The following is a 21,260-nucleotide window of genomic DNA, read 5'->3' as shown; positions in this document are numbered from 1 at the left end:
AATACATTAACAAATATAAAATTGAAAACCATGATAAAGATTAATTTTAATTTTAGTAAGAGCAATGCGTGCCTATGGAGCGCAATTAAACAAGTTGTATAATGAGCTGAAAATTAGCTCTGTGGTGATTGAGACATTATGAGTGTGGAGAGTTGTCTAGCCGAGTCCAGACTTCCTTTTGGAGGTGTGGAGCCAGAAGTTTAATTTTGCGTTGTCTTTCCTATGACGTAAGATGACATGAGCCGCTAAGGCATCATTATAATAAAAGCTTTTCAGGAAGAATTAAGTCTGGAGTAGAAGATCGGAGCATTACAGTACTGAATGCAACAGGAGACTGTGGTGATTTTATTCCAGACGTGTTCCTAGTACAGTGGAAGATGATTTTCGTAGTGGAATAACAAGTGTTAGGACAACAGAACAGCAGAGGGTGGTTGAACGTCTGCCACATAGACAGTGCTGGTCACTGCTGGAATACTTAACATGGTTAATTTAAATACTGGGGGTGGGATTAATGCTTAACCATATAATGGCCGCAGCATTTGAATATTGGCTCAATTGGTTCCATTTATTGCTTTCCTTAACTGGACGTCCAAAGCATCCACTTGATTGGTGAATTTAGATTCTCTTTACTCCCTTAAAGAAAAAAGACAACTGCTTCATCATTAAAGTTTCCCTTTTTATTTTTATCAGGGAGCTCAGTATGTTTGGAATAAAGACCAGCTGAATAACCTAAACCTCACCAACCCCAGGATAACACACATTATGGGTAAGATAACATAGTGAGCAATATTCAGAGGGGGTCTGGGCAGCATGTATTAACTAACCCTTAGTTTCTGTCTAGCTGTAGGACTAGTTAGCTTTAGCACCTCTTGTGACAGGAGGTCAGAAGTGCAGTCTTCATGATGACAGATGTGTGTAAAGTTATTGTTTTCACATTTCTGCCGTCACACTTATTTTGACAGTAGTAAAATCAATTTTACTGTGGACAGTAGAATATTATTGTCATATAAGACTTTGAAAGACTGTTACTGACCACAACTGAGTCAGTCCTGTTTTACCTTTGGTTTTCCTGGATTCCGTTATACTATCTCTAAGGACCGCAGGCATATATATGAGCTCTTGGATTTCACAGGATAAAACCAAAACTTGAAAAATTATCTAGAAATCCTACAAAAAACAGCATGGAAAGGGCCAAGGTATTTTATTTAATTTTTGATTTCCATCATCTCCTCCCTAACTGTCTGGTCATAAAATGGTGAGCAGGAAATAGTCCTTCATTGTACCCTCTTATCACTGCTAAAGAGAACTGATCATTGTAAGAATGGTAGCTTAAGGCAGACAAAAAAAAATCCAGCATTTTCCAAAGCTATTTTTATAAGGGTTTCTTTAAAAAAAAAAAAAATCTTCCAATACCAAGTCCCAGTTGATCCCTGTCTAATCCCTTGAGTTCCCTTTCCAAACCCCTCCCCTCTCACATTTCTGTTTCTCTGCATGTCCTTTATTATTATTTATTTTTTTGTTATGCAGGTTTGTTTGAGCCTGGGGACATGAAGTATGAGTTAAATCGGAACAACAACTCTGATCCTTCAATTATAGAAATGACAGAAAAAGCTATCCAATTCCTCAGCAGAAACCCCAAAGGATTCTACCTCTTTGTTGAAGATAAGTTCTCCTTCTCTGTTTTCATTTTATCTGTACAATGAAGAATTCACAAGTTTTGTTTTAAGACTCTTCCAGTTTTTTTTTTAAACATTTTTAAACAAGTTTAGGGACTGCTACAGTCCTGGTTCCATAGTTCACAGCAGGAACCACAGTACAGGTAGACGAGAAGTCCTGTAGTGCCTCAAATTGCATTAGACAATACTAAAACCCTTCCAATTTCCATGTAATCTACCTTCTACTTCATCCTTATTACACCCTTGACTGGTTTATTGCTTTATAGGGAGATATGTAAGGTAGGGATAACAAAGAGCACTTAGGTTTCTAGTAGAACAAGGTAGAAGCAAACCAATAATTGTTGATGGACGGTGCAAGGTAGAGAAGTGTACAAAACAAAGCTCTCTGCATATTTAAAATCACACATCCCAACTAGCTGTTTTAAGCTCAAACTCCCCCAAAGATATGTGTATACTATTGAACTACAACACACATAACTAAGAGTAGCAAGAAAATATTTATGTACAAAAGGAAACATGATGGTAGATAAAGGCCAAATGGCCCATCCAGTCTGCCCATCCGCAGTAACCATTATCTCTTTCTCTTTAAAAGATCCCACCTGACTATCCTCTCTGGTTTAGTGGTCAGAGCAGTCCCTGTGTGGTATGACCTAGTCTCTTAATTCTCTCCAAAAGTAAGACCCCCCTGACTAACAAGTGACATCCTCCATTACCTCCCAATGCAGGGTAAGGTCAGACTGGGAGCAGGGATTCCAGCCTATTCCTCGGTCTAATGAGAGACAGCACATTCTAGTGATCTGCTACAGTGGTCTCAGATTAAGAGCTGAACTTGGTCCAAGGCCTCCAGCTTAAGAGCAGCACTTGCACCTTCCTAAGCCTTCCCTTCCCTTCCTCTGCTCCTTTCTCAATGTGGGAGTTAGCTTATAAGAACATAAGAAGTTGCCTCCGCTGGGGCAGACCAGAGGTCCATCTTGCCCAGCGGTCCGCACCCGCGGTGGCCCCTCAGGCCTAATTGCCTGAACAGTGCCCCTGACTAACTTTGTAGCTGCCTCTAATCCTATCCCTATAACCTACCTCTACACCCCTCTCTTCCCTAAGGCAGACCAAAGGCAAGAAACCTGTTGTTCTCTGCTCCTCCTGCAAGCGCACTGGTTGAACATTCAGTAGGCTGGGAAAAGGAGTTGAGCGGCCTCCATTTTGGGGTGTAAGGGCAGTTGTTGTCATCATCTTGTGTTTTCATCTTCTATCTGTAATTTTTGCTCCATACCTAGGGACGTGTATTTGTTTGAAATATTGGTTGATGTCATTTTTCTTTGAAATGACAGGAAACCCCCCACCACCACCAATTAGTTTGTTTGTGCTGTATTATAAATAGCGTACCCTTTTTTTCCTGCAGCATTACTCATGGCATTTAACAAAAACCTACCCCACCCCAAAAACCCACCCCACCCGAATTCCTGTAAACAGGTGGGAAACTAAAAGAAATGAAATGTTTGGGCTGGCCATCCCTTTAGTGCACCATCCACCCCTCAGCCATTTGCTTAGCTCCTCAGCCTTCTAATGTTATCTTCATTCTAGAGTAACAGAGAAAACGATGACAGAAAAAACCAGCCTGTCCCAGCCAGTCTGCTCATTTTAGTTGGATAAGTGTATAAATTCCTACAATCAACTTGTCACCAGTGCCCCACCCCCTTTAAACCCCTTTCTTTGGTTAAAGTGTTGACCTTCACCGGGAAGCCATTTTTAGTCTTGTCATCTTTCTCAATGATTCTTACAAGACCAACACTAAATCCAGGTCTTCCTCCATGTTTTATTAACACATTTTCTCCTGATTCGCACAGATACCAAAACCAGTGAAACCGTTATCTGAGACATCCAGGACCTCTTTGCTCATTAATATTTTGGATTTAACCATGATCACTCCATGTATGCAAATCCATTCTTGGAGTCTTGCCACTGCTGTTTGGGTCACAATGTTCAGTGCAGATTACCCCAATGCTTGATTGATAAATTTCTGATTTATCTTTACGAGGCAGAATTGACCATGGCCACCATGATGGGAAAGCAAAGCAAGCTCTGACGGAAGGTGTCATGTTTGACCGAGCCGTCAAGAAAGCTGGTGAGATGACCGAGGAGTCGGAGACATTGACTGTGGTCACTGCCGACCACTCTCATGTTTTCAGTTTTGGTGGATACACCTATCGTGGCAACTCCATCTTTGGTAAGTGACATCTGGCATGAATTCCCAGAAACTATCCTCATAATATTTGTGCTACATATTTAAACAATAACGACCCTCAATGCAGTTAATACGCTGGAGTTGAGGTTTTGCTGAGGAAGACAAGGAAACCGAGGTAAATACTGTACTGCTAATAGACAACTCTGTTGGGAAATATTAAATTGAAATAAACTTCAATTTAATTCTTGATGGATCAATCTCTATATCGTGACAGTTACTAGTCAAACATTCCAGCTGAGGAATTTTCCCAATGTGTTTATGTTCTGGATATATATATTTTTTTTAGGATACTTGATGTTTTACTTTTAGAGACCAGCAAACTATTTTTAAAATATGAATGTTGAATGAAAAGTGAGCCAAAAAATGTAAAGATTGTCGACTAGGAAGGGCTGATTTGTTTGAACAAAATGCAATTGATGACCCAGGATAGTCTTCTAAAGGGAAGCTGCTGACACAGTTGGCATTTCAAAGGACTAAGTGGGTTACATGGTTCATAGTCATTCGCATGCGAGACTTCAGCACGCCAACATTGCAGCGCCGACAATTTGGCGCAAGACACCAGCACGCCGCAGGGTGTGAGTGGGGAAACTCCCCCCAGTTTACTTCATACTCTTCGCACTGCTGTTGGGGGGGGGGGGTTGGAACCCTCCATTATAGAGTAAACTTAACTTTTTCCCCAGGAAGTGATGTCAGAGGGAGAGCCAACACCAGCGTGGACAGCAAGTTGGAGACGCTGCTTGCTGTCGGGAAAGGGGCCGGGACACATGCACAACAGGGGGCAGGGAAGGAGGGAGGGGTTTCAGAAGAGGGTGAAGGGGGGTGCCACCGCCCCAGGTGCCTTTCACCGTCACTACGCCAGTGCCTGGGGAATAGGGTTCAATTCCCACTGCAGCTTCTTGTGACTCTGGACAAGTCACGTAACCCTTCATTGCCCCAGGTACAAAAAACTTAGACTGAGAGCTCACTAGGGAGAGAGGAAGTCCCTGTCCAGCACTGCGTACATGGAGTAGCGCTATAGGAATGATTAGTTGTAGTAGATAGTTGCAACCAATGCAATTAGTGGAGAAGTCAAACTAATAGAAAACGAAGGAATATATTTTCTGACTGCTCACAGTAGTGGAAAGAGTATGTAGACAGAGTTTCAAAGTGCAAACGCTCGGTTTGAAAATTAGCTTAGTGAAAGTTATATGACCACCTTTTCCAGTATATAATGCAAACATACGGTATGTGCCTAGTTCCAAACCTCAGTCCCGCTCTACCTCCAGAAACACCTCCCCCTACAGCCAGTGAAAGTCCTTGCCCCGGCCATGCACCATTCCCCAGAGAAATGGCAGAAATTATGGAGGGAATTGAAAGGCTGGAAATAAGAGAGTCTGATATCATAAGAACATAAGAATTGCCACTGCTGGATCAGACCAGTGGCCAATTGTGCTCCTGCGGTGGCCCTTAGGTCAAAGACCAGGGCCCTAACTGAGACTAGCCCTACCTGCGTACGCTCCGGTTCAGCAGAAACTTGTCTAACTTTGTCTTGAATCCCTGGAGGGTGTTTTCCCCTATAACAGCCTTCGGAAGAGCGTTCCAGTTTTCTACCACTCTCTGGGTGAAGAAGAACTTCCTTACGTTTGTACGGAATCCGTCCCCTTTTAACTTCAGAGAGTGCCCTCTCGTTCTCCCTACCTTATAGAAACTGGGGGATATTTCTGCTCTGCTTCTTTCTGGATGACTTGCAGATGCAATCCATGCAGGAATGGATCATCCTTAGGTTAGTGCCCACCTCTTCCCTCTCCCAGTCAGCAGTTTTGATGCTTTTAGTTCTGCTGTTACATTTCTTATGTGTGAACTGTAGGGCTGACGTTCTCTTTGCAGATGGGTTTCTTGCGTTATTTCATGTTGGTTTATATGAAGTTGGTTTGATGTTATTCTTGACTCTTATCTAACCTTTGGAGCACAAACTGATTTCTTTAGATTGAGACAATAGAACAATAAGACCTATCTTAAGCCAGACCCACTTTAGAATAGTCACACAGACGGTCTTACACCCATATCTGGACTATTGTTAGGTTGCCATTGACTTGTGTTTGAGTCCCAGCGACTTGATGATATACAGAAGTAGATTGCTGGGCCTTTCTTCTGCGCAGTAGACATTCAATGTTGTCGCGTCAAACACGATCTTCTGCCTCCAACACTGCCCAGATGGGTGGTACATCGTTAGTCTGACATCTCTGCTGAAACCTGTCCGCCTGCTGGTAATGAAACTACCGATGGCATAGCTTTCAGCCCCAGTGGCACGACAAGCCCATGTGCCATGACTGGAGATGTGGACTATTGCAACTCCTTATACAGAGAATGAACATGCGAGATTACAGCAGCTAGACTGATCTTTTGTTTGGGAAAATTTGAGAGGGTCAGTTCTTTATTGGCAGAGCTACACTGGTGAAAAGGAGAATTCAAGATTGCTTGCTGGTGTGTTGTAATATTTTTATGTTGTATCGAATGCTTATTATGTACGTAAGGTTGTAATCTGCCTTGTTAAAGGCAGACTATAAATAATAAACTATAACCCATATGGTCTATAAAGCCATATTCGAGAAGGACGAGGTGCTTTAAGCTGACTCAAGTAATCCACCAGAAAAAACTTCCAAGTCCCCAAAATCTGGAACAGCCTACCACACTACCTACTATTATGAATGATTTCTATAGCGTTACCAGATGTATGCAGTGCTGTACAGAGTCACAAAGGAGATGGTCCCTGCTCGAAAGAGCTTACAATCTAAACAGACAAACAGGATGCCAGGTTGGGGACACGAGGGGGGGGATGATTAATTTGCTAGCTAGGATGGTGAGCAGTGGGCAGAGGGGAGTAAGGGTATGGATTGAAGGCTATATCAAAAGGTGGGTTTTCAGTCTGCTTTTAAACAAGGGAAGGGGCTTGGTGGACAAACTCGGGTAATTTATTCCAGGCATAGGGGGCAGTTAGATGAAAGGAACGAAGTCTGGAATTGGCATGGAGAAGGGAATAGATAAAAGTTCTCGGGAGGGTGTATAAGGAGAGAGAAGGGGCTGCGGCATGAACACACTTGTAGGTTAGTGATAGGAGTTTGAACTGTATGCGGAGGCAGATAGGGAGTCAGTGGAGTGATAAGGTGAGCGTAGCAAGGTTGATAAGTCATGCAGCCGAATCTTCTCACTGTAGTTCTCCTGGCTTCAAACCTACAAATCTTCAATGAATGCTCAGAATTCTTCTTGTAAACCGCAGTGGATCCTTGTTGAGTCTTTAGGGCATAGTATTGGATGGTTATTGTCTTCACTGCATTGGGTGTTTTTTGTCTTCATGTTTATAGGTCTGGCGCCAAAACTGGCAATGGATGGCAAGGTGTACACTTCCATTCTCTATGGCAACGGACCCGGATACTTTAACGATAGCCGTCCAAATGTCAGCAGCATAATCAGTGGTAAGATCAGTGACGTAGCGAGGGTGAGATGGCGCCTTCCCTACCCCCCACCTGCCGCACGCCCCTTCCCTTCCCCCGTTCCCCTTTAATGTTTGCGGCGTGAGCTGCAACCTCAACCTGCTGATCACATCAGCATCGGCCTTTCCTTTGACATCACTTCCTAGGTGCGGGCCCAGGAAGTGATGTCAGAAGAAGAGCCAGGTTGAAGTTGCTGTTCGTGCCATGAATGTTAAAGAGTGACGGGGTAGGGGAGGAGGGCAGATGCCGGCGCCCTTAAGAAAGACCATCCCCCACCTTACTAGTTCATTGGGTAAGATCCCGGCATTCTGACTCCCCAGGTGCCTGAAAAGCGTTGCCAGACCTGTCCTGGTGACTCCACAAGTTGTGTTTTCAGGAAATCGGAGCAATTTGTGAATGAGAGACACTGGAAGGCTGTGGCCATTTACACGTAGGCTCCCTGGCAGACTTCTAGATATCTGCTTCTTAAATAGCCAGGTCTATGTGGAGTGGCCTAGTGGTTAAAGCAGCTGGCTCGGAATCTTGCGTACTCTGAGATAATGGAATGTTGCTACTCCTTGGGTTTTGGCCAGGTACTAGGGACCTGGATTGGCCACCATTGGTCCTTGCCCCAGATGACATCAAGCACTCCCTCTCCCTGTCTCTAGTAAACCCTCTACCCCTCTCTATCACCAGACCCCTCTGCAAGAACTCCCTCCCCTGACCTTCTATCATACTTGTATCCCCTTGAAGTGGAGCATGTGAGCCGTGACTGTTACATTTTACATTAGACTATAAAAACTTAAATGAAATCAATTACCTGATGTATGATGGGTTCTTGTTGTGCTTTACACAGAAATGCATTGCTGATACTGTTTTTAGAACTTGTTACTCATATGAAAAAATATTTGCCTGCACCCGGCCACTCCTTGGAGGGAGCATTTTGCCTCTCCACCCCTAGATGACAGCATGCATTCCCACACCCATGCTCTAAAATTGTTGGCACTTTTTTGGCTTCTCACTGTTTCCAGCTCCTTTAGGGGCTGTGAATTTGCATCAAGGCTTGAAAGCTCCAGAAGTCTGACCAGCCACTTGGGGGCGACATGCCCTGGCCCTGCCCACTCTACCTCATGGCTCCACCCCTGACACATCTCAGTCCCATAACCATTCCAGAAAATACTTTATTTACATCGTTGATAGCAGGGATGAGCAAGAGGAGGTTTTTCAGTTTACACCCCATATTTAGTATATATTCCTTATAAGGGCATAAGGACGAGGGGGTATTGACCACCTCACTTCAAACTTAAATCCTCGGTGGAGATGCCCAAGCCCCACCAGCCAAAGAGATCCACTGTCCAAGCCCCCTGCCACGCTGTTTGAGAAGTGTAAATTCAAAATAATGATCAGAGAGGTGTAGCCCTGCCAAAGACCGAAGTCCGTGTAGCAAGAACCACCACCCAATCATTGCATACATGACATGGTGAAAGCCCATGAAAATTGTGTTTTCTGATACTTGGAATTGTAATCAAATTAACTTAAGAATCCTGACGCAGACCTTATTTCGATGTCTGTTTCAAGGAACCCAAATAACAATGCTGAATGGTTCGCTCAAAACGAGATAGGACGGTGAGTCCAATTGCCAAGTGCCACCCTAGTAACTGTCTTTCTTCCGTGGTCGCATTCAGCATTGTTAGTTGGGTTCTGTGAAACGTGGTCCACGTCGAGACCCTTAAGGATTCTTAAGTTAATTTGATTACAATTCCGAGTATCAGAAACCACAATTTTCATGGGCTTTTCACCATGTCACATATGTAATGATTGGGTGGTGGGTCTTGCTACACGGACTTCGGTCTTTGGCAGGGCTACACCTCTCTGAGCACGTTACAAGTTAGTTATTCTTACCTCATGGTTATAAATTGAGATCTTGTTCCCTGATTCTATTTGACTTTTGCTGTTTGAGTAGTACAGAAGTCACTTTTGTGCTTTAGCTATTGATGCCGGCACTCCCATGTATGCTCAGTTTAGGCATTTAAAAATGGAAAACAAGATATCTTTTTATTAGACCAGCTTAATACCTTTGTTAATTAGCTTTCAGAGACCATGTCAGGTCAGGACAGCATCCTCTCCTCATCAGAGAAAGGAAAAGTTGGTCTCTGAAAATGTATTAAAATTAGTCCCTTCCACCCCATGGTTCTTTAGTTTCCGAAGTAGGCATTCAAGGGGTACCTTGTCAAAGGCTTTTTGGAAGTCTAAGTATACAATGTCTATGGGGTCCCCTTTGTCCATCCATTTGTTAATTCCTTCGAAGAAGTGCAATAAGTTCGTCAGGCAAAATCTTCCCTTGCAGAAGCCATGTTGGCTTGTTTTCATAAGTTTATGCCTCCCTAGATGCTCCTCGATGCTATCTTTTATGAGCGCTTCCGCCATTTTCCCCGGAACCGAGGTCAGACTTACCGGTCTGTAGTTCCCGGGTCACCTCTCGATCCCTTTTTAAAGATGGGTGTAACATTGGCTATCTTCCAATCCTCCGGGATCACGCCTGTTTTCAGGGATAGTTCCGCTATTTCCTCCTTTAGTTCTTTCAATACTCTAGGGTGGATTCTGTCCGGGCCTGGCGTTATCTCTCTTTTGGAACTCATTAGAGCCAGTTCTTCTATGATACTATTATTGAGACTAAATCTAGAACTTGGGAGAGATGAGAGATCCTGGCAATATGGAATATGAATGTAGGGATAAAGGGTGACATGACACCTAGCTAGGGACAGTTGGATGGATGGGAGATGAGATGCAGACTCTGGGGCTTTGGCTTTTGAATTTTGCTTTGCTTTCTTTCCAGAGGGGAAGGATTACCTACAGCAGGCAGTGGTGCCTCTGGACTCGGAGACTCATGGTGGTGAGGATGTGGTCATTTTTTCCAAAGGTCCCATGGCTCATCTCTTCCATGGAGTTCAAGAACAAACATACGTGGCTCACGTGATGGCGTATGCAGCCTGCCTAGAACCCTACAAAGACTGTCCACCCAACCGTAGCTCCCTCTTGTCCTGCAGCGGTCTTCTCGCCATCCTCACGACCTCGACCATCGTGCTGCTGACAAACTGACAACATAGGAGCCTGTATCATTCTCTTCTAGAGACCCAATGGAGCAGTGGAAGCTTTTACTTGATTGGATTGCATATTGCCTGAGGTGAAGGTCAGATAAATTATGTTTTATTATTTTAATGTTTATTGGGAGATTATAATTATGTTTGTATTTATGTAAACTGCTTAGGTTTAAGTGGATTAGAAATTTTTTTAAAATAAATAAATAATATCGTAATATATTCTTTGTAGAAGACCAGTTCAGATTTTGCAGACCATCCATCTGCCTATAGTTTTGAACACTGATAGGGATGTCAGCCTCATTCGCTCATGTTTTCTTTGCTTGTGCCTGGACGGTTGAGCTGCCATCCCATGATATAATACATCACACCCTGACAGTGCCACAATTAGAGCTCTGGACGCATTGATTACGAATGTGATAATGAATTGTCCTTTCACTGTCAGACCATGATTAGAAAAAAAAATCTGTATATAGCTCCTGATGACGGAATAAATATATGACGATGAGATATTACTAGTAACCATGTTTTATTTTGTTACGATGACAGTGCTTTGCATTGGAGAAGGGTTGCTGATTTATTTCAGCCGGACAGGATTGAAATACATTTTGCTTGTTGGGAAATTTTGATCGATGTACTACAAAGGGAGGGGGGGGGGGACATTATTACTACAGTTTGCAAGACATTAATATTATAGAAGGCAGACATTTAGACCAGTATAAATAACACAGACACCTGTGTCTCGGCTGCTGATGAAAGCGAAACACAAATTCCTAACTCCAGGGCTGTCAACAGCGACTGGGCCAGGCTTGAACATGCAAAGTAAGGTCATGAATATTAATCAAAATAAACAAAAGCCAGACTGCCCATCTGGATCATTGCGCTTAGGATGCGTTTCATTATCCAAAGAACTAGAAGATGAAGTGGATCCTCTCTAGGTTCTCAGCTTATGGCAATACAGAGGCGCCATCTTGGCGTGATTATGATCTGTGCATTGCGGCCTAAACGGTGGTATTCAGTGGAAAGCTGCCGCCACGATAGCAGATAATCACCATAAACCCCTCAACTTGGTCTGTGGCTCTATGAATAATGAGGAATGGATCCAAATATTTAAGGCTCCTTTTACTAAGGTGCACTAGCGTGCACTAGCCCAAAAATGACCGTCTGCTTAAAAGGAGGCGTAGCGGCTAGCGCCCTAACGCACCTTTGTGAAAGGAGCCCTGAGTCTCAAGAAAACTGTTGGAAGCTATGATATCATCAGTGAATCAAGAAAATCAGACTAGGCAGTGCCTAGGGCAGCAGCTTAGGTAGGGGTGGAGGTAGAGGCAGGGGCGGGGTGCAAAGAGCAGCTGCACTCACATCAAAACAACAGCTCCAGACAGTGGCAGAAAAACTCAAAGAACCATCAGTGAATCCATTTACCCACAGGGGGGAGGGGCAATTGCAGCATGCGTGAGTGTGTGTTTGTGGAATCTATTAGACCCTTTTTCTTTTTCACTACAACAAATAAATGGCTGGGTGTGCAAAAAGAAAACCTAGAAACCTGATGGCAGATAAAGGCCAAATGGCCCATCCACAGTAACCATTATCTCTTTCTCTCTTCGAGAGATCCCACGTGTCTATTCCAAGCCCTCTTGAATTCAGACACAGTCTCTGTCTCCACCACCTCTTCCAGGAGACTGTTCCACGCATCTACCACATTTTTGGTGAAAAAGTATTTCCTTAGATGACTCCGGAGCCCATCACCTCTTAGCTTCATCCGTTGCAGCGTTTCCTTTCAAATGAAAGACTCGACTCCTGCGCATTTACGCCATGTAGCTATTTAAACATCTCTATCATATCTCACAAACAGACTAGTGATGGAGCAACAAATATTCTGGGCAAATCATGATGTAATTATGACGTCATCATTAATTGTTGGTCGACATGGAGGGGGGGGGGGGTTTGCTGGAAGAAAAGCACATAAAAATTTCCAAGACCAATGAAAAGTTTCATAAAATGTTTCCTACAAAAAAGTGGTCACAGGAGGACTGAAGGAGCTGATTTGCAAAATCACATTTATTCACAAGAAGCTAATGAGTTCCTGAAGAAATGGTAACATGTGGCCCAGCATGTCATTGACTGCTTTTAAGCAGTAGGTTTAAGCGACCTCATGCAAGCAAGTCAGTAAATGGTGGACATTTGAACATGCATTTTACACCAGCAGTGTAAATTGATTTTGAACACAACCAGTTCATATCATTCACATTCATCATTTTCATTTGATCATGTGATGTTTCAAAGTGCCTTTATGATGTGAAGTTTGTAAAGAATATTCTAAGTAATACATTTAAAACAAATTGGAGAAAATATTTCTTCACTCAATGTGTAATTAAACTCTGGAAATCGTTGCCAGAGATTGTGGTGAAAGTGGTTAGCTTAACAGGGTTTAAACAAGGTTTGGATCTTTTCCTAAAAGAAAAGTCCATAAGCCATTATTAAGGTAGACTTGGGAAAATCCACTTCTTATTCCTAGGACACAAAATCTGTTTTACTGTTCGGGATCTTGCCATGTACTTGTGACCTGGGTTGGCCACCGTTTGGGCTCGATGTATCTTCAGTCTGTCCCTGTATAGCAACTCTGATGATCTTAAGTTTGTGCATGATCAATTAAAAGTCTATCATAGGCCAATTTGTGAGCCACGTTTTATTATCACACACTCAGCCATGTTATAGAGAAAAATAAAGGTGTCCTGTTATTTTGTGTATAGAAGCAAGATTTAATATTTCAAAGTATAATGTTCAGTTCTGAGATCTGACATGATAGTTCTGGGACGGTTGAGTTGAGTTATCAGAGTCATAGGGGTAGGAAGCTAGCGAGGGACCTGCGAGTTAACTGAGATGGTACAAGGACACCTTGTACCTTTCCAGGGGAGACCTGGGAGATCCTGAAGGCCTCTACAGCTGCTTTGGTTTGGTTCCCTATAACCAAATACAAGTGTAAAAAGTAACAGATTGTATTCTGGAAATTTTTTAAGGGTTTCTGAAACTCTCCATAGGATAGAGCTGAGTAAATGTCACTTGAGGAATCTCTCTAGTGCTCTGCCAAGGGTTCAGTGACAGAATTTTATACAGCACCTACCAAAATACTGGCATTTTTGCAGTGCGTATCTGCTGAACACCTGAGGGAGTCACCGGCAGGAAGGAGGTACAGATTTCTCTGTAGTTTCCTTTCATTATTTCCAAATGTTCGTGTCAAAAACTCTCTCTGAATTTGAGCCCACACTCGGCTCTCTGAGGACCATGAAAGTGCCATGAACTTTTTTTCTGATGAGATGGATTCAGCCTGTGATCAAAATCCCACATACAAAATGAAAGGGATGTTTTGACTCCCCAGACCCTCTATTCTTATTAAGACATAAGAGAATCTTAACAAAGGCTTTATATTGGGGCGAAGGCTTCGGTAAACTAAAGTGCACCTTTCTATCACCTTGATCTGGGACCCTTGACATAAGCTTTACAGCTTGATCGGGAACAGGGGGACCGAGGAGGACCCTCTGTCATTCTGTCACATTGTACGTGATAACATCGTAGAAGATGGCAGGGAAAAAAAAATATCAATCTGACCCATCCACTGCACTGTCCATTTTCCCATTAGAGAGTGAAGAAAAAGCAGAAGGGTCGAGAAACACGTTGCCCGTTCATACCCACCATAATGCAATCAAGACAGTAAAACATGAGAGCAAAGCAGTGAGCTCCCCATGCAAATGGTCCCCCGTAGGGCACTAGCACGGCAGGTCCTCATCTGCTCTGTTTTCATCTGCACACACAGCTCATTTTCCGTTTTATTAGAGTTCATTAGATCTGAGCAACATAACCACTATAATACATCATAACATCTAGCAGCATCTTTTCATCCCAGCAGACAAAAGTGTAACCCTGCTGGGCATCCTACCAAGGGCAGGAAAAGTTCTGCCCTTTAATTTGGAGGCGTCTCCTTCCTGTTGGCCTCTTCTCTCCCCACTGCTTGACCTGGCCAATCAGATAACCACACACCGTGAATGTGGCTAGCTGATAGGTAGAATTTAGTGTCCGTCTCAGGTCGACAGAGTGAAAGATACACAGCCATAAGTGGCTTGGATAGGGTCTTTAACTCACAGCTCTGTGCTCTTCACAGTCCTGGACACACCACTGGGGCGGGGCTACTGCTTCACCTTCCCATAATCCTTTGCTGTTTCCAGCAGCAAAAAGACTCACTACTAGATTTGAAATGCCTTGCTGGAAGATTTTTGATTGGAGTCCATCCAGATCCAATCCTAGGCTCTTCCAGAGTCTTAGCAGCTGAACACTTGGAATGATTCCCCTTGATCGGAAGGACATGCAACCTGTCTGAATTTTGCTCTCTGTTCCAGCTGTCTCAAACCTGGTGATGTCTCTCTTAAGTCAAGAGCTGACGTCTTGAAAAACCGGCAGAACAAAGCTGTGATTTTTTTTTTTTGTTTGTTTGTTTTTTGTTACAAGGAACAAGAAAAGATAGAATGAATGTAGACAGGAAATAGCCTTGGCAGGACAGGCCCTGGAGTCACCAGACAGAACACTTATGCACAGGGTTCATGGGGGAGTTTGTCGGACAATGAAAGACTCTTCCAAACTCTTGGAACTGTGAAACACTGCCGATGACCCTGAGAGAGATGGAAAAGAGAATAGCATTCAGAGGGCGGGTGAGCAGGTCTGACTAAACATTTGATCCTGTTATTGACACTCCCTCCCCAAGTGATTGCTGAGGTACCTGTAATGCTCTGGGGCATGTTTGTCAGTGAGAACTTGTAGGTAAATACTCTGTGATCTTCGTTTGATGCACCAGTTCTGGAGAAGAAGAAGGAGGAGGAGAGAGGGTTGATTAGAGGTGGAAAGTTCCCAGGCTTAAATTTCTCTAGTGAGAAAGAGGGTCAGAGAGAAGGCTAGAATCCAATCCAAAGTTACAAAAAAAGCAGACCCAGCTTTGCCACTAGAGGGCACCAACTCTCCAGCCCAGATACCCATCAGCAGAGCCTCTAAACCTAGAACAAAGGTTCCCTGCCATTTTCTGGTTGTTCATCACATCAGCACTGGGTTCACTTTGTCACAGCACATCATTACCTTCCATCCCCTTCTCTTTCCAACCTCCCACTGCCCTAGAACCACCACCTGGTATCATCACCTTCCCTTCCCCTACTCCATCTTGTCAGGCTTCATATCTTGCTCTTCCCACAATCTTGTCTCTCTCCTCTCCCGAGAAAACATTAACTTTCTGCCCTCCAGCTGCCTGCCAGTGGTTCTTGGCTGGTGCAGGGGCCAGGAGGAAGATCAAGTTTGCTGCTAGCAATGGCATGGAGGAGTAGCGAATGATTAATGCAGTGGCCTGGGAACCTGGGGAATGGGGTTCAATCCCCACTGCACTTCCTTGTGACTCTGGGTATGTCGCCTAACCCTCCATCGCCCCAGATACAAAGATTGTGAGTTCACTAGGGACAGAGAAAGGAATGCTGATTATTTGAACTCTGATTATTTGGATGTCCAGTTATTTGGACTGGTGCTGGAGTTTATACTGTGTTTAAATTTGGAAGTACACTGTTCTGGGCTGTATTCTGGAAATTAGAAGCAGATTATTTTAAAAAATACAGTACAATACAAAGATGATGCAGAAGATTCGACAAAACAGGGCGCTATTGAAATATCCTACATTAGCTGTACTGCAGTGACATAACTATGGGTGGACACAGGAAATGATGTCAGCAAAAGTGGGGACAAGGCTGAGGAAAGCCCTGCCTTTTCCTCTCACCTCCCAGTGCCCACCTCTCATGTGAAAAGATTTCTACAGTACAGTGCTGTGTTTCTTTCTAACAAGAAGAAAATTAAAATGCTGTCAAAGTGAAAAAAGCTTGTTCTGTCATTAAAAAGCAGAATTGACAAGGGAAGAAGTTAAAAAAAAAATGGAGTGTCAGGGAAAAAATTGGCAGAAGAATATGGCTTAAGAACCTGAACAATATCCAACCTAAAAGACAGAGATGCTGTTGTCAACTACGTTTCAGCTCTTGTTCCAGAAAACCCATGGAAAGATCAACTAAAGCTCTATCGATGGTTTTATAAAACGAGATAATTGGGCCATCTGATTTCTGGGCTGATATTAGCTGAAAAGGCAGTTTTTCAATCAGCAACTTTGTGGGGATTCTGAATTCAAATCCAGTACTGGATTAAACATCGCCATGGAATGAAGCTCTTGGTCTCTGGCAAGGGTGGTTCGTGCATCTTCCATTGAGGGATCTCCGGGGGCCTGGCTTCTTTTCTCGGACTGCTGTCGTCAACTATTTGGACTCCTTCTGTTTGGGTGGACTTGCAAAGCTGTCTCAAGTGGTCTCTGATCTCCATTAGGCAGAGGTTGACTTCATCTTCAAAGACTTTATTTTATTTTCTTCTCTTTTTTATTTAACTGAATCTAGGACATAGTTCCAGCCAATGGGTCTGACCTGAACCACTTATGATAATATATACATCCATAGTCTGTTATTGAGAAAAACATGGGAGAAGCCACTGCTTGCCCTGGATCGGTAGCATGGAATGTTGCTACTCTGGGGATTCTGGAATCTTGTTACTCTTTGGGGATTCCGCATGGAATGTTGCACTCTTTGGGGTCCCGGAATCTTGCTTACTCTGAGATAATAGAATGTTGCTATTCCTTGGGTTTTGGCCAGTAGTGACCTGGATTGGCCACAGTGAGAAGGGGCTACTTTGCTTGATGGAGCAGTGGTCTGACCCAGTAAGGCTATTCTTATGTTCTTATCGCTTTATCTTATCTCTAGCTTTCCTATCTCTAATGGAGTTCCTCTCTGCTTAGATCTGTAATATGCTTAAGCGGTCTATGAAATGTTAATAAAACATAGACATTAAAGTTCACAGTGAAAAACGTTCTGAAAATTGTCCAGTGGCTAATGACTTTCTTATACAATTTAATGACTATCAAAACTATGATCCCGATCACTGGTGTAATAAAGGGGAGGGATGAGGTGGGGGGCAGTCCACCCTGGGCGCCATCTTTGTATGGGCATGGCATCCATCTCCCCCACTGGCATGCCACTTCCCTTCCCCCCCATATCTCTGTAACGTTTCTGGTGTAAGTAGCAACCCCCAACTTGGCGTCGCGCCTGCGTCAGCTCTTCTTCTGATGTCACTTCCTGGAGCCCCCGCAGACTCGACAGCAGGTTGAGGGTTGCTGTTCATGCCAGGAATGAAATGGTACGAGGGAAGGGAAGTGGTGCACATGCTTGGCAGTGGAGGGGGTGGGGATGGGGGTGCCTCTCGCCCTCGTTACTCCACTGATCCCGATTGTATTTATAATGCAGACGAAATGGGTCTGAACTGGAAATCACTCTCCAGTAAATCTCTGGTTAGTTGTAATGAGCAAATCAGCTCCAAAAGAACGTGTCACGTTGGTGGGGTAAATGCAACCAGAAGTTAAACGCTGGTGCTGTTCTAGAGTCGCCAAAAGAAAGCCTGGATGAATTGTGACGTTTTCCTCAACTGGTACCATAATCGCTTGATACCAGACGTGAAAAGTCATTTTATTGTTTGACGACAGAATGGGATTGAAATACACAAAAAGTTAATAACACCCACTAAGAAGTGTAGACGCCAACAAAACTGGGATGAATAATTGTTTCTTTTGTAGGAATGCTGGCTGTGTGAAACGACCCCTGAGGCAGGCCAAGAGCCGAAACACTGGCAGTGTCTGGCCTCTCGCAGAATAAAGAATTATTCATTCCAGTTCTGTTGGCGTCCACACTTCTTTGTGGGCATTGTTGGACAATGCACCATCACATCTTATGGCTGAAAGCTTAGAGCCAAAGGAAGGTGGATTCAAAGTGCGTTTTCTGCCTCCAAATGTGACATCTTTAATGCAGCCAATGGATCAAGGACTTATCGTATGCCTGAAATGACTTTACAGGAAACAATTGTTACAAAAACTTCCATTGTTTGATGTTGATGACGTATGTGGCATGATCCAAGAACTGAATATAAAAGATTGTTCGTACTTGGTCGCTGATGCTTGGAATTTAGTTAAAAAACAAATCCTAAAGAATGCGTGGAAGATTATTCTAAACAAGTCAGAAAGACATAGAGAAGGAGAAGAGGATGATGATGTTCTTCAGGTTCCTGGCTGTTCTGATTGCGACGTAGAGTATGTCAGTGACTAGATAGGCAGCGATGCTAATGATCCTCTAGGGCAGGGGTGTCCAATGTCGGTCCTCGAGGGCCGCAATCCAGTCGGGTTTTCGGGATTTCCCCAATGAATATGCATGAGATCTATTTGCATGCACTGCTTTCAATGCATATTCATTGGGGAAATCCTGAAAACCCGACTGGATTGCGGCCCTCGAGGACCGACTTCGACACCCCTGCTCTAGGGTATCAGATCATAACACAAGATTAAATTGTGGAATCAGTACAAGACAAGGAACACGAGGAATCAGAAACTGATGTGGGACCAACAGCAATGGCTTGATGGGAAAAGCAGGGAACAAAGCCGTGTGACCCAGTTCCTTTGTATGAAAAGCCCATGTGATTTTGCAGCAGAGAAAGGAAAATCAGCCCTGAAGCAATTAAGAATTATTTCCTTTTTAAAACACAAATTAAGTAGTATGCAGTACTGGACTATAATTTGGTATTTTCCCCTTTAAGGTTGAAAATAAAAATGAACATTCAGCATGCAACGCTCAGAATGCTCTATTCAAAAAGGAATGTCCAAGGTTAGTCCAGTAATTTGTATGTACACGAAAAACTGCTTTGGTTATAGCACAGAAAGGAAGAATATCAAGAATCTAATAAACAGAAATGATCTTTTTTATCTGCCAGCTGCACAAATTTCAGAGCACAATAGTCAGGAACCTCAGCCCTAGAAAAGAGACAGTAACTGTTGATTTTCTTGGTTTGTGCTCCTGCTCAGCAGTTTGAAACTTGCTCTAATTCCACTTTGCTTGTGTTTGTTACCAAATGCCCAGTATGGAGGCATTTCAATAACGGGGTGCGTATGGGTTTTTTTTTTGCATCACGTGAGCGTGTAACTGTTCAGAATAATGTCACTTTTGCAGGTCAGTATACAGTTCTGCCTGCAGATGGCAGCAGAACACCAAAGCGCTATTCTGTAAGGGCGCATGTCAGTGGCATAGCACATATGTGTGCAAGGGAGCATTTGTGTGGATGTGACTACCACTTACACACACACCTTACACATTTTGTTACACACATTCTTGCTACATTTGGCAGTGCGCAATTACACTAGATCTATGTCTGGTAACGCTGTGCCGATACCGGGTACACTAATAAAGTATCACAGAATTTGGGGCATCTAGGTGCCATTACAGAATAAGCTTTCACCTTGCGGCAGCAATGAGTGGTCACTGCATACAGAATTAGCCATCTGTGTGGACCTGCGTCTCTCTCTCTCTAGAAGGGAGACGGGCTCTCCTGGCTCCATTTTCTCCTTTCTAAACTCTCCCTCCCATCTCCTCAGCTGATTTTGCTGTTTAAGAGCTTGTGACAGATGATGGAGAACACGCTGCATTAATTGCAGAGGCAGGCTGCTGGGAAGACAGCACTGACGCTGGCGGCAGAGTCTCTGCATCGATATGTCTGTCTGGGCACGAAGAGGCAAAACACAGGTAGCTTTGCCCACTCAGCTAACACAACTCTTGTCAGGGTGATAGGTGGGGGGAGGGGGGCAGTGCCAAGTTGCCTTCTCCTCCACTCTCACCTATTTCAGCCCTCCCTGACTCGTGCCTCTTTCATGGGCAGATCTTTGGGGCTTGTTACCTGTGCAAATGCAATAAAAAACAACTGCTCATGGGTGTACTTCAGCCGCTGCAGGGGGCGCTCCGGACCATGCTCCCTGACCCACTTCTGATAGGCCTAAAAAGGAAAGTGAAAATCTGGGGGTAAATGCAGAAAACACACTTGCCTAGGTCCATTTCTATTTAGTTTCTGCCTTTTGAAAGAATGCGCTCAAAGTGTTGTATGGCAAGAATGAATCAAACATAGGCAAAAGTCAATTATAGCAGTAAAAATATTCAAATTACAGTATAAAATATGGCAGAATGGTACTTTGTGTGTCTGCCTTGAAAATGAGCCCAAGGACGCAATAAAATATTTTAATAGTCAGCATAGGGTGCAAAGAAAGGTGGAACTTATCAAATCTCTGGTTGGGAGGGATGGGTCTATACCTTGAGCTTGTTTTCTGTATTGTGTACCTATTTCTGGGTTTTCTACTGAGCTCAATAAAAATATATTTGATCATAGAATCTCAGGGTTGTCTGACGTCGGCCCTCGAGGGCTGCAATCCAGTCAGGTTTTCAGGATTTCCACAATGAATTTCCATGAGATCTGTTTACATGCATTGCTTCTGTTGTATGCAAATAGATCTCATGCATATTCATTTGGGAAACCCTGAAAACTTGGCCTGGCGAAGGCTGAGGTTGGCCACCCTTGATATAGATAGATAATAGAGAGTAACAGAAAATAAGAGGATTGATTTGAGGAAAGTTGCACGTGAGGGCAGACATGTGCTTGAAAATGATCTCAGCTAGGGAAGGAGTGACTAAACATGTCCTCCAGTGCCACTCCTTGTACGAATGTGTATGTGACTAGCAAGTTAGCCATGTCTTCCATTAAAGGCCTTGTTGAAGAGCCAAGCTTTCACCTTATAGGGCACCTGAAGAAGACCATGGCCAGAGCAAACAGGCGTCCGCCCAAAGGGTCTCTCAATCTACTACACCCCAAATTATGCAGA

The 21,260-nt window shown here is 43.7% G+C and overlaps 2 protein-coding genes across 2 annotated transcripts in view; one reads left to right on the top strand and one right to left on the bottom strand.

Moving 5' to 3' along the window:
- Window positions 1–10,911, top strand: part of LOC117367040 (intestinal-type alkaline phosphatase-like) — a 28,340-nt gene extending 17,429 nt beyond the window's left edge. Inside the window, exons 6-10 of the mRNA XM_033959242.1 lie at window positions 691–766; window positions 1,528–1,662; window positions 3,706–3,897; window positions 7,257–7,367; window positions 10,201–10,911. Coding sequence (XP_033815133.1) covers window positions 691–766; window positions 1,528–1,662; window positions 3,706–3,897; window positions 7,257–7,367; window positions 10,201–10,463 — 777 coding nt within the window. The 3' untranslated portion in view covers window positions 10,464–10,911. The remainder of the gene's footprint in view (window positions 1–690; window positions 767–1,527; window positions 1,663–3,705; window positions 3,898–7,256; window positions 7,368–10,200) is intronic.
- A 2,044-nt stretch (window positions 10,912–12,955) lies between these two features.
- ECEL1 (endothelin converting enzyme like 1) overlaps window positions 12,956–21,260 on the bottom strand; it is a 64,211-nt gene continuing 55,906 nt past the window's right edge. The window contains exons 16-18 of the mRNA XM_033957680.1: window positions 20,288–20,383; window positions 15,231–15,307; window positions 12,956–15,123 (exon numbers count right to left, since the gene is read on the bottom strand). Coding sequence (XP_033813571.1) covers window positions 15,024–15,123; window positions 15,231–15,307; window positions 20,288–20,383 — 273 coding nt within the window. The 3' untranslated portion in view covers window positions 12,956–15,023. The remainder of the gene's footprint in view (window positions 15,124–15,230; window positions 15,308–20,287; window positions 20,384–21,260) is intronic.

Source organism: Geotrypetes seraphini, chromosome 9 (assembly GCF_902459505.1).
Source record: "Geotrypetes seraphini chromosome 9, aGeoSer1.1, whole genome shotgun sequence".
NCBI lineage: Eukaryota > Metazoa > Chordata > Amphibia > Gymnophiona > Dermophiidae > Geotrypetes > Geotrypetes seraphini.
This window is presented reverse-complemented; position numbering and strand designations above follow the sequence as displayed.